This window comes from Zalophus californianus, chromosome 4 (genome assembly GCF_009762305.2).
Source record: "Zalophus californianus isolate mZalCal1 chromosome 4, mZalCal1.pri.v2, whole genome shotgun sequence".
NCBI classification, from domain to species: Eukaryota; Metazoa; Chordata; class Mammalia; order Carnivora; family Otariidae; genus Zalophus; species Zalophus californianus.
In genome coordinates, this window is record NC_045598.1 from 71,918,535 (window position 1) to 71,934,701 (window position 16,167).

Below are 16,167 nucleotides of genomic sequence, written 5' to 3' on the forward strand. Positions count from 1 at the left end.
TGAGAGAATATATTTATGAAGATACGGCAGAAGTAGCAGTCTGTTTGCTTCAATGAATATTCTAAAATTTATCAGATCACTACATATCTGGAGTAGATTATTTTGCTCTCCACAGAACTGCTTTTACTAAACTGTACTTTGCCTAGATTAGAAACTCCAGTGAAACTCAGAGTTAAATTCACTGAATAAAAGTGATTAAGTGGACAAATAATACAATCACTTATATTTTTAGTATAATAAATTAGGTATTAAAATGTTAGCAGCAGGGCGCCTGGGTGGCTCAGGGCTCAGGTCATGATCTTGGGGTCCCGGCATAAAGCCTCGTGTTGTTAGGCTCCCTGCTCAGTGGAGAGTCTGCTACTCCCTCTCCCTCGCCCTCTGCCCCTCCCCCCTGCTCGTGCACACTCTCTCTCTCTATTTCAAATAAATACATTTAAAAAAATCTTTAAAAAATGTTTAGCAGAATTAGTGAAGTGCAACTACTACCTATTGTTCAGGATGTTTCCCAACCATTTATTCAATTTTATTCCAGAAATAAAATCTACAGTTACCATGTGCTATAAAATGGTATGGTATGATATTTAGCCCTATCTTTATCTATCCAGGCCACATGGTATGAAAGAATATTTCAAAGGAGAGAAGTGGCTGTTCTATGTCATACTTTTGAAGAAACAGTCTTAGGTATCTATTAATGAGACAGACATAAATACATATGTACACATAAATCTGTAGAAGTTTGTTATTTTAGGTTATCATAAAATTTATTTTTTGATTCATACTCCTGGTCTAATTTGTGTATCTGGTGGGAAAATACATTTGAGCAAGTCTGATATCCAACAATGATGCTAAAACATCTCATTTTTCTAAAGATTTTAAAGCGCATCTAACAAATATAAACACAATATTTTATAAGAATGATAATACTTGATACTCACTCTAAGCCCAGGAAATCCTGGAGGACCAATGCTACCTACAAGTCCCTACATAAAAGAAAAGTACAAAGTTGGTTAAATACAATTGCAAACTACTGAGGGCATTTTTTAAAGACAAAGACAAATACTTCTAGAAAAAAAATATGTCAAATTTTACCCTCATGCATCCTCCTAAGAAGTGTAAACTCTGGTGGCAGTTTAAGTTCTCAAAAATGCCCCTGGCTCCATGCTTTTGGATGCAAGGACTACCACCTAGCCTAGGATATAGATTGTTCTGTGTCTTTTATATACCTAATAAAGAAAGTAAATCCTATAAGTAGTCAGCATTATAGACATAACCAACATATGTATTATATAATAAGATAAGTTGTCAGTATATAGAGTTAGAAGAGTATTTTCAGATGGTTTAAAACACTACCCACTCTCAAAGTATAATATTTAAATTCTCTAAACTTCAGTTTTCTCATTAAAAAATAGGAATAATAACATTTGGGGATGCCTGGGTGGCTCAGTCAGCTAAAGTGTCCAACTTTTGATCTCAGCTCAAGTCTTGATCTCAAGGTCGTTGAGTTCAAGCCCCCATGTTGGGCTCCACAGTGGGCATGGAGTCTACTTAAAAAAATAAAGGAATAATAACACTTGTTCTCAATGATGTAAAGATCACAATGAAAACTGTTATAATGTACAAAAGGTTTTGAAAAATTTCTCACAAATGTAAGAAATTACCAATATCATTAATTATATATATAATAAATGAGATTTTAAATTATCAATATTAATTTTTCCACTTGATTTGTGATGGTCTTTTGAACCTGTCATTATAGTCTTTATGATAATCCCCAATCCACTCCATGGCAGTGTCACATGATACGAAGTACAAGAATGCCCCCCCTTTTTTGTATTTCAAGTTCTGTTTTGAAAATAAGGTAGAGTAAAAAATGTAGAGAATCATAAGCCAATAAACTAAAACAGCCAGTTTATTATTATATTTTAAAGATAGTAAAGCCTGAAAATGCTCTTCAAGAAGCATTATATTTAAATAAAGAGCATATTTCAAAAAGAAATATTTTAAACCCTAACAAACTTCATGTATATTTAACTGACAAAGAATTAAATGAGATGGCTTCACAGTAGTTATGCAAGTACATAAGTGGTATTAAAGGAAAAAGTAAATAATGCTTACTTTTTACTCTTGAAACACTCTTGTCCCAGAATCAAGGGCAAGAAAACTATGGCAAATATTCTACTTAAAACATCATTCAGGTTTTTAATGATTTATTTGGAAATCAGTTCTACTCTTATCTGCCAAGACTTACAACAAATAAAACTTTGGCTAAACTAACTGAATAACTAATAAAGTCATAATTTAGAAAAATAAATTAAAAAGAAACTATTTTCTAACACTTTTAAGTATAAATGCTAATAATTTACCTATACCTAAATATAGGAACTACTCCTAATTTAGGCTATAAGGATTTAGTGATTGACTCTAATTCACCTTAAAATCTTATTAAAAGAACATATGCATGGAATAGATTGGAGAGAGCTGATAGATGTTTACTGAGAGCAAAAAAAAAAAAAAAAATGAGATTTTTCTACCTAATGTCAAAAAAACAACAATCCACCATCATTCTTTGATAATATAATTAAACTAATTATAGAATAGTAACTCCCTAATCTGAAAATAATAGCTGAATAATCCCAAAGTAGAAGACTTCTCTAGAAATAAATACCCAAAAGTCAGGTAAATCAATGACAGGCTTGAGTCAAAAAGAGCAGTCACTGAGTGCACAATTTTTACATGAGGCTTGCTAGTACATTCATGTACATGAAAGGCTTTCCCCTCATCCCAAAAATGTACAAGTCAGCATTATGATTGTATATTTCTAAAATTTCATTTAAGTAGGTACATGTAACATGGTCACAACGATTTATTTTAATGATTATCTCCCAAGACAGAATTGACTCAGAACATTTTTGTCTTTACAAATTGGAATGTGCACAAAAGTCTCAAAACTGTCTGGCCGATCATGCTTATTTGAATGTCATAATGAGGACGGCTAGTGCAGGTGTTGTGATGTCTGAGTGACGTCAGATCGCAAGGCTGGACCATCACAATGTACTCACAGGACTGCCATCAGGGCCAGCAGGACCTCTGTCTCCAAAGTCACCCGGAAAACCCTGGCCCAGGGAAAAAAGAAGAAATGCTATTAAAACCAACACAGATAAAGAATTCACTTTTGTTGTGTTTTCTGATAAGGAACTGATTAATAGGAAATATTTATTTCCCAGCCTCTAAATTGTAGTGCAACAAAAACTTGTATTTGTTTCGTATAACACTTCATTGATTTTGTTCAGTACAATATTTCTGTGTTTTACAAAAATTATTTTATATGCCAAATAACATACACAGAAAGTGAAGTTGGAGAAAATATACATTTGTTCAGCACTATATAAAGAGTGACTGAATGAGAGAAAACATAACAAAGATTTCTGCCTGACCAATCCATTAGTTATCTCCGTGATTTCATGCCATTCCTAAACCCGCATCACAAAGAATGAAATGGCTAATATTATTTAAGCATGTATTTAGCACATTTTCCATGTGTTAAGGGCTTTAAACACTTTATATATATATACTACTTCTTTTTATCTTCATAACAAGTCGAATCAATGAATAGTAATATCCTCACTTTGCAGTTGAGAAAACTGAAGCACAGAGAGCTTAAGTCACTTGCACTCACCAGTCATGAGTGGGACTAAGATTTGAATGAAGGAAGTCTGAATGCAGTCAGTGCTCTTTCTCCTCATCTACACTGAATATTTTAGCTCATCATTCCAAGATATGATAAACATGTAACAAATATCATTTAAGTACTATGTTATTGGGGAAAGCCATAATGCACAAAAATCCTGCAACCACAAAATACAGTGACACTGAAAATCAAGTTTCCCAAATGTCTACTGAGGATTCTACACTGTAAAACTATGAAGGATAGTAAGTAACATACTTTCTTAATATATATTCTTTTATAAAATAAGTCAATGACTCATTTTTACTTTATATACTAAAATTCTTCCCTAAAGATGAGCCACTAGATTTATCAACTTTAAAGCTCACTTTTTAAAAGTTACTTTGCAAAATGGTTTATAAGATTTATTATTAACATTTTAAATAATATCCCCTTTTAAAATTTTTTAAGACTAACAAAAATAAAAGTACATTATTAGAGTCTTCTAATCTCTTTATTTAGGCAAACCAGTTATTAAATACATATTTAATAGACTGCCAAAAATCACTGGTTCACTAGCACAAACATGAATGGGCAAAACTTAAAAGATAATTTAAGCAATGGAAAAAAAGGATGATGTTTCTAAGGCGTAGTTAACTCATACTAGAAGCGGTTTTTCTTATTCTGTAATCAGAGGATAATGCAAAAACCATCTGTGTAGTCAAACATATTGTAGCCATACCCCCTTCAAAGTCAGTTGAAGTTCAGGCAGGCGTTTTGCTTTCATTGTCCTTGGAAGTCAAATTCTGTTGTCAACAAGTTCACATGCCTGCAATACATCATACTATTCGGTATGAGCTAATAAGGGTATTTCAAAGTATTTATGATGTACAGGTAATGGAAAAAGTGGAGGAAAATTCTGTAATAAATCTGAAACATAAGAGATGATTGATTTTTTAGATAGATCATAAGTAGGTTTTTCAAAAAGTTCAGTGAAATAATAAAGACTGGGGTACATATTGCAGGATTCCATTAATGTAAAATGTCCAGAACAGGCAAATCCAGAGACATAGAAAACAGATTTATGGCTGCCTCAGGCTGGTGCTGCAGGGGGCAGTGACTGTTAATGGGCACAGGGTTTCTTTCTGGGTGAAGAAAATGTTCTAAAATTAGTGTGACAGATACACAATTCTGTCAATATAATAATAACCACTGAACTGTACATTTTAAAAGGGTGAATTTTATGGTATGTGAATGAGATCTCAACAGTTTTTCTTAAAAAATGAAGACACAATCAGTCTGAACAAGGAGCAGAGAGGGACTACTGCAAACATCCTTGGGGACTCACTCAGGATTGCCTAGATGTGCTCTTTGGGACTGAGTGGCCCCATCCTCATCCAGTAGGAGGAGCTGCTCTCCAGTTCAGCTTTCCATAAAATTAGTGATTTCTACCCCCACCCCCACCCCCACCCCAGGAAGGGAAGGGGAGAGAACTATGATCAGTTCTTCACTTATGACAAAACCTGCACTAGCATAATAAATAATAAAATACTTATTAATCTCAACGTCCTATTCTTCTGATAGTTCAACATTATAATAAATATTAGCTGTTCAACTTGACTTTGTCCCTGAAACAATTTAAACTGAGTAATACCAACTTTTAAATTTTTTATGTATTATTTCTCCTCTCACGTTACTACCCATTAAATATTTAATTTCATTCATAATTCTCTAGTCTAGACAGATCATTTGTTTTATTATTTTTTATCCTTCCTATATGTTGACCGTGTCATCAATTTCTGAAATAATTCCTATTAAATCTAGACATACTTTCCTGTTTAATGAAATATAGCACAGCTCATGCCACAAAAAAAAACAGCATTATATTCGGCTATATACTGGACATATATTTTCTTTTATTTTTTTAAATTTAATTTAATTTTATTATGTGATGTTAGTCACCATACAGTACATCATTAGTTTATGATGTAGTGTTCCATGATTCATTATTTTCATATACTTTCTTTTAAAAAGCAAGCATCATGCCAATGTCTCATGTTGTTGAATAAGTCATGTGCTCGCTGTTTATCAGTTGTTATTTCATTTCTAGTAATTACGTGCATGATTTTTTTAAATGCAGGAGAGGTTCTGTATTCCTTTAATTAGGAGCCAAAGGGTTTGCAGCCACAAATCTCCATTGTCAAAAACTGATCTTAAAAGATTGGTTGTGAAACATGGAACAATAGTGACAAAACACTTTGCCTTTGAACTTAGAATACAAAAGATATCTTCTACAGTTTCTCCATTTGAAAGAATTTGTTATAAAATAAAATACCAAATTTTCTCTCACATTTACCTAGTGGAAAATTATAACCTTAATTCAAATCAAATTGTGCTTTCCTAGGAATGCCTTTACACTGCCAAAGGATTTAATAACCATTTTCCAGGGGTATCATCCATAGGGAAGCTTGAGTTTTTGCCTTTCTTGCCCAATTTGCCAATTTCACCAATGTTAATAACTGTCTACTAATGGGCAAGCCAGAGTTGCACTGCTTCTTCTGTGTTGTGCATAATTTTCTTTCTTACATTTTAATCATTTTGATGAGTTATAAAATTTTATCTTATGAAGAATATGACATTTCAGGGATTTCACTCGATCTCTTGCAGTCGTGAATAATGTTCTTGCTCACTTCCACTGTTGGATCAGTAACAGTGGACAGACTTTAAGGTGACCTCCTATGATTCTGACCTCCTGCTATTCTCGCTTTTGTGTGACACCCACCCTGTGAGTGAGAGTGGGACTATGATTTGCTTATTCTAACAAACAGAATATAGCACAGGTGATGGGATGTCACTGATATGATTATGTTACAGTACATAAGACTCCATCTCCCACATGACAGGGAATTGTGAGTGATCTCTAGGAAATGTGGACAGTCCATAGGACTTAAGGGTGGTCTCTAGCCAAGAGCCAGCAAAAAGCGCAGGGCATTTAATTCTACAGCCTTGAAAAAATGATATCTTCTCACAACCTGAATGAAGCTGGAAGTGAACTCTTCCCAAGCCAAGCCTCCAGATGATCGTGCAGCCAGCTGACACTTACTCTGACTGCAGCCTTGTGACCCTGAGCAGAAGACCCAGTTAAATAGCACCTGGACTCCCGACCCAGGAGAATTGTGAGAAAATAAATGGGTGTTGTTGTAAGCCACTAAGTTTGTGGTATTTGTTATGCAGTGACAGAAAACTAGTAAAATTGGTAATAAATCTTTAAGTAGAGTTGTGTAAAGTCCTATTTGCAAATTCTACTAAGTGGTAATGTTTAATATAAAACTACTTACATTGTTTCTAGATTTTAAAAATTTAAATAGATCACCTCTCTGAAGACTTTCTATGGATTTTTTTATTTTCTATTGCAAATTATAATTACTATCAATATTAAATTAAAATTTTATATTTACTTAAAATTTTTAAAATTTAATCTAATATCTATATTTTAAAAACTTCATCATTTTAGCATTTCATATTCATCTAATTGCTAATGCAAAATTCATGCTTCATGAATTTTGTATTTAGAGTTATGAAATGCAAATTTAGGAGTAATATAAATTGCTTAATAATGCAAAATATTTCAGTCTCTAGGTGCAGCCTTTGAAAAGACTGTACTAGTTCTATTACCTCTGAAACCATAAATCAAAACACAAAAAGAAGGAAGAAAATAGAAGTCTGCATTATCGGGAAACAGTACTTCTTTGTACAGGATTCTACTGCATTCATACTGAAAAGAGAATTAGAAAAGTTAATTAATTCATCTTTGCTCTTACCTGCTTCTACTTCCTGCCTAAATCTCACCACAATCTTGAGCAGTTTCTGTCTCTAATTTTGGCAGTTGTACCACCTACAAAGCTTCACAGCATTCAGACATGAGATTATAGGCCACAGATATGGAGAAGAATTTCTCTGAGGCCTGAAGACATTAAATTGTGATAGCCAGTCTCAAAGATGGACCCCCATGGTTCTCACTTTCTGATATGAATGCCTTTGTGTAATCCCCTCCCATTTTGAATCATGGCCGGCCTATGTGACCAAAAGAATATACTTTGGAGGTTAGGTTATAAAAGGCACTACACCTTCTACCTTGCTGTCATGGACCACTTCATTCTGGCGCAAACCAACAACCATGTCCTGAAGACACTCTAGTTGCCACATGGAGAGGTCCCTATGGAGAGGAAATGAGGCCTTCCAGGACACTAGCACCAAACTGGCTGGCCAGCAAGTGAGCCCCCTTAAAAGCAGATCCTCCAACACCAGTCAAGCCTTCAGATGACAGTAGTTTTTCCCAAAATCTTGACTGTGACCTCATGGGAAACCCTATGCTAGACCCACCCAAATAAAGCATTCCCAAGTTCCCAACACACAAAAACCCTGAAAAATAATATATATTTATTGTCATTTTAAGCCACTATCTTGGAGTAACTTGTTATATAGCAATAGATAATAGTAACAAGAGTGGTTATCTAGGATTACAGGTCATATTATACCAATGCTAACTGCTGGATCCTGAGCAACAGGGCATGCATGTGTTTTGTTTTTGTTTTGTTTTATTTTTAATACATTTACTTTATTTATTTGTGATATACAGGGTCCTCAATAGTATAGAGCCCAGATCAAGTTTCTCTCTTGCCTGGGTCTAACAATGGTACTGTTAATCAAACATGGTAGTTATCAAACACTAAGAACTATTCTAGACTTGGCATGCCTGAACATATGCATGGTATTAATATTTTAGAGCACAGTTACTAAACTTGGTAGTATATCTAAATATCTTGAAACAGTGGAAAACTTATTGCTTAGGGAGTCTAGTAAAATCATTTTCCTAGTTCTACAAAGAAATTAGAAAAATACTGACTATAAAATAATTAGGAAAGTATGAGGACCAAAATAACCATAAAATACTAATGACTACATTTACAGAATTTGAAAAAATAAAAGCAATTCAAAATTGTTCTGTTAAAGGCCACAGTTAACTATGAACATACTTTGTTTTTTTCAGAGAACAATGGTTTGGAAACAACATCAATCTAAAGTAGAGATAAATAAGAATTATCATAAAAGACATATACACTAAATAAGCATTACCAACAAAAACAGGAATTCAACTTTTTCTAAGACTAAGCAATGAAAAGAGAAGATCAGACTAACCTGTCTAGGATTAGAAACACTAAAATAAAACCTGGTAGTTGCTTCTACACCTTTTACACATCAATACATATTACCACGAAATTGTGATATTTTTTAAATCCTTCAAAAATAAAGTACAATTTCTATAGGAAAAGGCTAGAGTGTGAAGTACTCTGTGAAGATTCATTCAGTCTCTTCCCCTTTCTTTTCCTCAGGTAGGACAATTTGATCCATACTTTAAGGGTCAACCATTTTCTTGTTGGTTGAAACTAATTTTAAACTTAGGTAGGAATTTAAGGAGCTCTAGCCCAATTCTCAGAGACTTAGCATCAAGTCAGGCTTACTGTTTACCTACTTACGATCTGGGCCTCAGTTCTCAGATTCAAATTCCTGCTTTGTTCTTAAAGACTGGTTACCATCTTGTACTCCAGTTGTGGGAATTGCAATCTGCCTATTCTTGTGTCCACGAAGCAGTTTTGGTATACATGTTCTATCCCTCGATCATAAGGGCCCCAACTTTATTCTTGCCATTTTCCCACACAGGGAATACAGTCCCTGAATTCAAGCCAAGTCTTATGGTCATATTTGCACTCACATTCCTGACTTTGATAACCTACAAGTCTCTGAATTTTCTCTTATGTTATCTGCCCTGAAAATAACTGCCTGCCTCAATTTTCACCTGTTAGTGTTATCTATGAAATCATGCTCTGCCTGGACTTCCTCCAAATTATCAGCTGTAGTTCACTGGGTATCTCTCTTTTCTATCTATCCCAACCTGGAAGGTAGGTTTAATTCAAAGTCCTGGCCTCTTCCATATGTCTTGTCAAGCTGTAGGTAAGCAAAATGTAGTCACTACAGACTACAACCAGTAAGTAAAAATCAGAAAATACATTTTTTCTGAAAGAGACAGAATTACTTAAAAATTAACATTTTTTTTCCAGAATGCTCTAGCAACAGTAGTACTTTCTCCATAATCAAATTAACTATGACTTTTTCTTCGAACAAAGAAAACACGGTCTCCAAATTCTTGATAAAATGTATGTATCTGAGACACTATTATGCAATACGTAGTTAAGACTGTCTTGGGCAAAGGATAGAAACTAATAACAGATGTCGAACAGAAGGATTTTATATTCTGAAATTCTAACACTAGAGTTAGAAGCCAAAATACAGTTTACTTTAAACAGACTCTTCTAACAGAAAGATGTATGAGAAAAGAGGAGGAGACACTCCTTTCTATAGTTAGAAAAGTAAACATCTCTGAAGTCCAGGTGCCTTAAGGGTGTTATTTTGTCTGCCATTCTAAGGCTATGATATTTTGATTTGCATCAGAAGAAAACTGAGTATAATTTTTCTTTGTCAAACTTTAATGTAATATGATTTGATTATTTATAATCTACTCTTTCAGGTCTGAAAAACTCTTTCAAAAACCTCTATACTTTGACAACAATTTTCTAGGCATTGTTGAGAGTAAATTCCAGCTCCAATTTCATTTTTATCTTCAATCCTGACAAGTCAGTTCTGGCATAAATATTTTAGATCTGTGGAGTCATATAAATTTGCATAACCTACTTAGTACAACAAAGAGACTACTGATTAAATCAATCCGGGAGCCATGTAAAATGCTTTTTTTTTTTTTTTAAGCAACTATAGAATTTCCTGACTGTGGCACTCCAGAATGAAGTTTGAAAACTTTGCATTAAAAAAAAAGCTGCTTACAATTAGGTAACACGTATAAAATCTGATGTTAACAAATATATATGAAACCTCTCCCTGCCTTCTCTCTTTTTTTTAATAGCATTCTTCTTTTCTATTATGTATCAGTGGATGACTTAAGAATTTAAAGAATCTGGCTCATCAGATATGTTCCAAGAAGTTTTTCAAATAAAGACAGTAAAGCATATAAAATAGAATGGTAGTTCTATGGTATTTAAAAGAGTCCTGGCCAATAAAGATTGTCTACTACCTTGTTTTTATCAGAGATCTCTTGAGAAAGAACTTGAGATCAATTCAAGCTATCCAGGGACAGCAAAAAGAATGGACGAATAGCACCTAGAGCCCCATGTCTGTTCTCTAATATTAACTGACAGTAAGGATTTTGATCCAATTGTAACATGTAGGGAGTGAAAGAGGGGAGGAAATAAAGAGGTAAGAACTATAATATCTCAATGCCCAAAAGCATGAGTACATAAATATTTACTAATATGTAACTGACTACATGAAGTCTTTAAAAATAATTGTAATGATTATTAGTAAATACCTTATCCTAAAATCTTGAAATCAAAAATAGCATATAGTACAGGGAAGAAAAAAATTCTTAAATGCCAACAATGTAAGACCAAAGAACAAATAAATTTGTTAATATAACTACTTTTATATACTCTGATCCTAAAATATACCAAGTTTCCAATAAAACCAGTTTTCTTACTTTTCCTGGTTGAAAAAAATAAAAACACATTGTGTTATAAATATCAAATCCATCCGTAAACACTGAATAAATACAATGTTTTATTTTGGGGAAAAGTTTCTGGGAAGTAAGATTTAAAATGAAGTAACTTTTGACCCAAACATTAAATTTAAAAATAGCAGTATAAGGCTAAATACTAAATAACTCTTGAACAACCAAAATAATATGCTATTTTGAAATGTTTCCATTTTCAAAAGAGTTCATATAATATTTATACTACTTAGGAGAAGATATCTCTTACTTGTAAGTCTATCATTTTATGAAAAAAAATACAGAAATCACTAAGGAGGCTGGTTCACAACAACTTAATTCCATGCTTAGTGTTTACTCAGGAAAAATAAATGATGATTTGGCCAGCAGTGTGAGTGTATGATTGATAGCAACAATTTTGGAACTGAACAATTTTGAACAGGATTTTTACTACTACTCTATGTTTCTGCACTATATGTACATAGCATATGATGTCTATATATATGAGAGAGACATAGATATTAATATTTTGATAAACTTCATATCAAACACACAGCTTTAGTACATAGATTAGAAACCAACTCAGTAGCTCATCTTGATTAATATTTAAAAAGGCCTGAACTTGGATTTTTGAAGTTTTCTATGTCAATTTTGACTGTCAAAGTGTTTCATACATACATAATACAGAAAGTGAAGTAATTTATTTTACCAGCTTCTGGCCTTAATTTCAGAGACTTTAAAAACCTGTGTAAAATATTACATAAAACTTAAGGAGTTATCTAAAAAGGATTATTAATTTTCTACAAATCACATTATAAAAATTACTTCAAACTGAATCATATTCTATGTTCGTAAGACTGCATACTTCTATCTACCTAAAATTTGAGGAAATGAGCTAATTTAACACACAGAAAGAATAATCAGATTAATTAAAGGGAATGATGATTATAATAAAGTATATCTAATAACATTCATACTAATGATAGTAAATGAAATAACATGGGATCCACATAGCAGTACCCTAATAAAGCATGAATCCACACTTCTAAATATCTCTGAAGTCAGCTGAAAATTGGAAGTAACTGCCTTTGGCGTATGTATAGCCAAAAGTTTCTTAGATACAAGTGCTTTTAGATTTCAGTATTTCCATGGTTTCTGTTATATTCTTTCAGATATTGTAGGTTTCTGTCCTCTTCTTTATGGTGGGCTAAAATGCTTTAGTTCTGCCTCTGTATTTGAATATCTATTTCATATATAATAACAAATACTATACATAATTTAATAAATTGCCAAGAAAAAAATGGCCAAGTTTGTATTCCACACACCTAATATTTTCTACATCAGAGAGTGGATAACTCATCAAAAGATATTTTCCTTTTACTATTATTAAAACAGTAATAAGTAACCATTCTTCTCATGGAATTTTAATCATCTAAATTGAAATACAAGTGTCCCATAATGCATAATATCCCATGCTAATACGGTTTGCCCTTACTTAATGTCAAAGCTATTTGAAGATGATTTTACTTATAATAAACAGAACATAGGGGAGCATTTATACATAAGATACTATTCTAGAACAATGTCTGAGGTCAGTCTTGGCATAATTTGACTTGTGGCTGTAACTGTATCTTACTTTAAGTGCTGTGATTTCCTCATAAACATGGCCAAATCATTTTGTGGTAAAAACAGAAGTGCATATAGCATACATGACATATTATAGCACCAGACAGATTTTCTTCTATAAACACTATTTAGGAAAAATGAGGTACATATGTTTTTCAAATATAATTTTCCCAAGGATTAAATCTGTGAGAAGGGCATATGCTTTTAAAGAAATAAAACTTTACAAATTTTGTAGTGTAAAGAACAGAGTTATCAACCCAGTAATCATTCTATCCATTATTTTTCCAGTTTTCTTGAACTCCTCTTTTGAATTCAATAGCATCTGTTGGATACTTTTACAATTCTCTAGGCAGCAAAAAACCAGAAGTTATCTATAAATTTCCATGGATAATTTCAGTTCATGATGGAGCAGGAAACTGGAAATTACCTATACATTTCCAAGATAAAGTTAATATCTATATAAAACCAGCCATATTGCTAAATGAAGTTGGTAGCTACCTAAGTGATAAATCACAGGGGCTTTGGGAGAATGCTCTATTTTTTCAACAATGCCTAAAATTCCACAATTGTAGATTACTTACTTTGTCTTAAACTACACTTAAAATATAATTACTAATGGGTAAGGTAACAGTTGAAGCATTAGAAATAATTTATATAATACCGTAAATAACTTTATTATTCTTTTACTGATGTCATACTTTGGTAGGAGGAGGATGGAAAAAAAATAAAGACGCAGAATGGAGAAGACAAGAGTAAAGAAGATAAATTTCACCTACTGTTGATTTTGAGACAGCCCACATCTGCATATTTAGATTAGATATTTGTACATGATAATTAGAGAGCTATTCTACTGGGGTGTGTGAATGAGGGCTTAAACAAAAAGAAGTAACATAACATTCTGCAGTATAAGAAGTGTAATCAAATGAGATGGTATTTATCAGAGTGTGTAAGAGTTAAAAATGCAGGTGGTGATGGTGGCAGTTGCTGTGGTTAGAAATGCTAGAAGATTAGATTTAAAGCTGACTATAAATGTAAGAAAACAAAACGGTTGGCTAATTTTTAATTTCTTGACAGTTTGGTAAACTTATCTTAATAAACTGAAATTTTTAAAGTGAAACTTTAAAATAATTTTATCCCATTTTGGCCAACTGTCATGAAAACATTAATCATGCAATTGTACGCAGTGTGAGTCACAGAGAGTAGAAATACTGGGGAGTAAGGAAAAGGATCCTGGATTTATATGCAGAGGGGCTGAGATCAATTCTTGATCTTAACACCATTATCCATGGAATTCAGAGCAAATCTCTCAACATCACTGAGCCTCATTCTCCTCATCTATACAACAATGATATTAATACCTATTCTAATCTACCTTCAAGAAATACTGCAAAGCGCAAGAATACAATGCTTTGGAAAGGACATGAATATTCTGGTGAGGTTTGTAATCTTTTACAATTATCATCAAGGTTTTATTTATATACACCAACATTTTAGAAAAGCTGTTATGAAAAACCCAATTTCCTTCCTCATAGATTAGAAAACACAGTGCAGCACAAAAAGTGCTACCCTAATAAAGACCTGTGGATAGTAGTAAACACAACACAAGGGACAAGGAAGGTGGCTAGGTAGCTTTACTAACTCAGCCAGGATAACAGGGGGATGCTTCCCTGAACCACAGTTTTCTCATTTGTTAAATGATGGGGGCATGGGATGATGTCAAAATTTCCACCATCTCTGAAATTATTATATTACCTGGCAAAATTCACTTTCCTTGATTTTCTTAAGTCTGAAAATATAAGAACTGTAGTGAACTAGTTTTTGAGCTAATATCTGAAGCAGGCATTTTTAAAACCTGTAAAACATGAGGGTGAATAGTGCTATCATTGGTATTTTAAACTGTTCATGTATTTTCTCTGACATTTTCGTTCCTTGTCATAGAGATAAAGGTCCTTTCCACTGGTCTGTTAAATGGGTTAGGAGAATTAAATTTCATTATTTTTTAATCTAAAATTTCCTTCACAATCTCAGGTATTATTTGATAGACTGTTAAGGTAGCAAAAATTAAATTCTGTTGAATGAGATAAATTGTGGGCAACAAGAACAAACTACATTTATATTTGTACAGGTAAGAAATATGCACATAATCAGATTATATTTCTCAGAACTGAACCTCAAAAGACAAAAGTTGAATTACCTGTCTTCCCTTAAGACCCCTCTTTCCCCGGATCCCAGGAACACCCTAGAATATATAAAAGTCAAAAATAAATATTTGTCAAAAAAAATGAATGAGTTAGACATTACAGATCTTTTTTTCCTCAAACATCAATTAATGAAGTATGACGAAGAGAAAAATGAATTGTTCTTTACACTGGTATGACATTCAGAAAAGCTTCAATATATTAATTTAACTGAAGTGTCTCCTTTTCTTCTTCATAACAGCATCTTGATTTTATTCTGGAATGTATCCTATCTGTACTTTCAAATGGGATCCTGACATTCCTCTGGTGATAGTTTTCTGTCCAGAGGTAGGCATACAACCAAAGCTGGCATGACCAGATAAACAGGAAGGTCTTACTTTTCCAAAACCTAAGGGACAATCACCTCATCTCTGTCTCCCTATCTCTCTGGCTGGACATAAATGAAAGCACAGTTAGCTCTTGCACTGGCAATTCTGCAACTGTATGGGAAACCTGCCTTAGTGTAAAGCCAACATTAGGCAAGGCAAAGCAGAAAGATGGTATCACCGTGCTCAAGATCATATTGTGCCTAGATCTCACCTAACCTATAGATTTCTGGTCATGTAGGAAGCGGTAGGGCATAATACGTAAACACTCAAGCATTGGAGCCGAACATCTGTGTTCAAATCCTGGCTCTGCTCTTATAACCCGTATATAGTCTTAGATAAGTCTTTCTCTCTGTATGCCTCAAATTTTTTCATCTACAGTGAGAATAATAATAATAGTACCTATCTTACTGGGATTTGTGAGCATTAAAGGAGTTAATTCATATAAAGTATTTGCATAGTGCCTTGCATATATATAACCATTCAGTAAACTGTTTGCTATTACCGTTACCATCATTATTAAAAATTTCCTCATTTTTGAGCCAGTTTGAGTTGGGGTTTTCTGCTACTGACAGTCCAAAATATCCTCACTGATATAATCACGTTGAGACTTAGAATCACTTAGAAGCCTTAGAGACTAAGATATCTGCCAGAACCATGTAGCTTGGAATTTATAGTAGATACAGATAAGTTAGAAGA

General features: G+C 33.2%; 1 protein-coding gene across 1 annotated transcript in view; it reads right to left on the bottom strand.

Annotated features, from left to right (window-relative positions):
- Positions 1-16,167, bottom strand: part of COL24A1 (collagen type XXIV alpha 1 chain) — a 414,236-nt gene that overhangs the window by 260,292 nt on the left and 137,777 nt on the right. The window contains exons 14-16 of the mRNA XM_027615241.2: positions 15,100-15,144; positions 3,060-3,113; positions 936-980 (exon numbers count right to left, since the gene is read on the bottom strand). Coding sequence (XP_027471042.2) covers positions 936-980; positions 3,060-3,113; positions 15,100-15,144 — 144 coding nt within the window. The remainder of the gene's footprint in view (positions 1-935; positions 981-3,059; positions 3,114-15,099; positions 15,145-16,167) is intronic.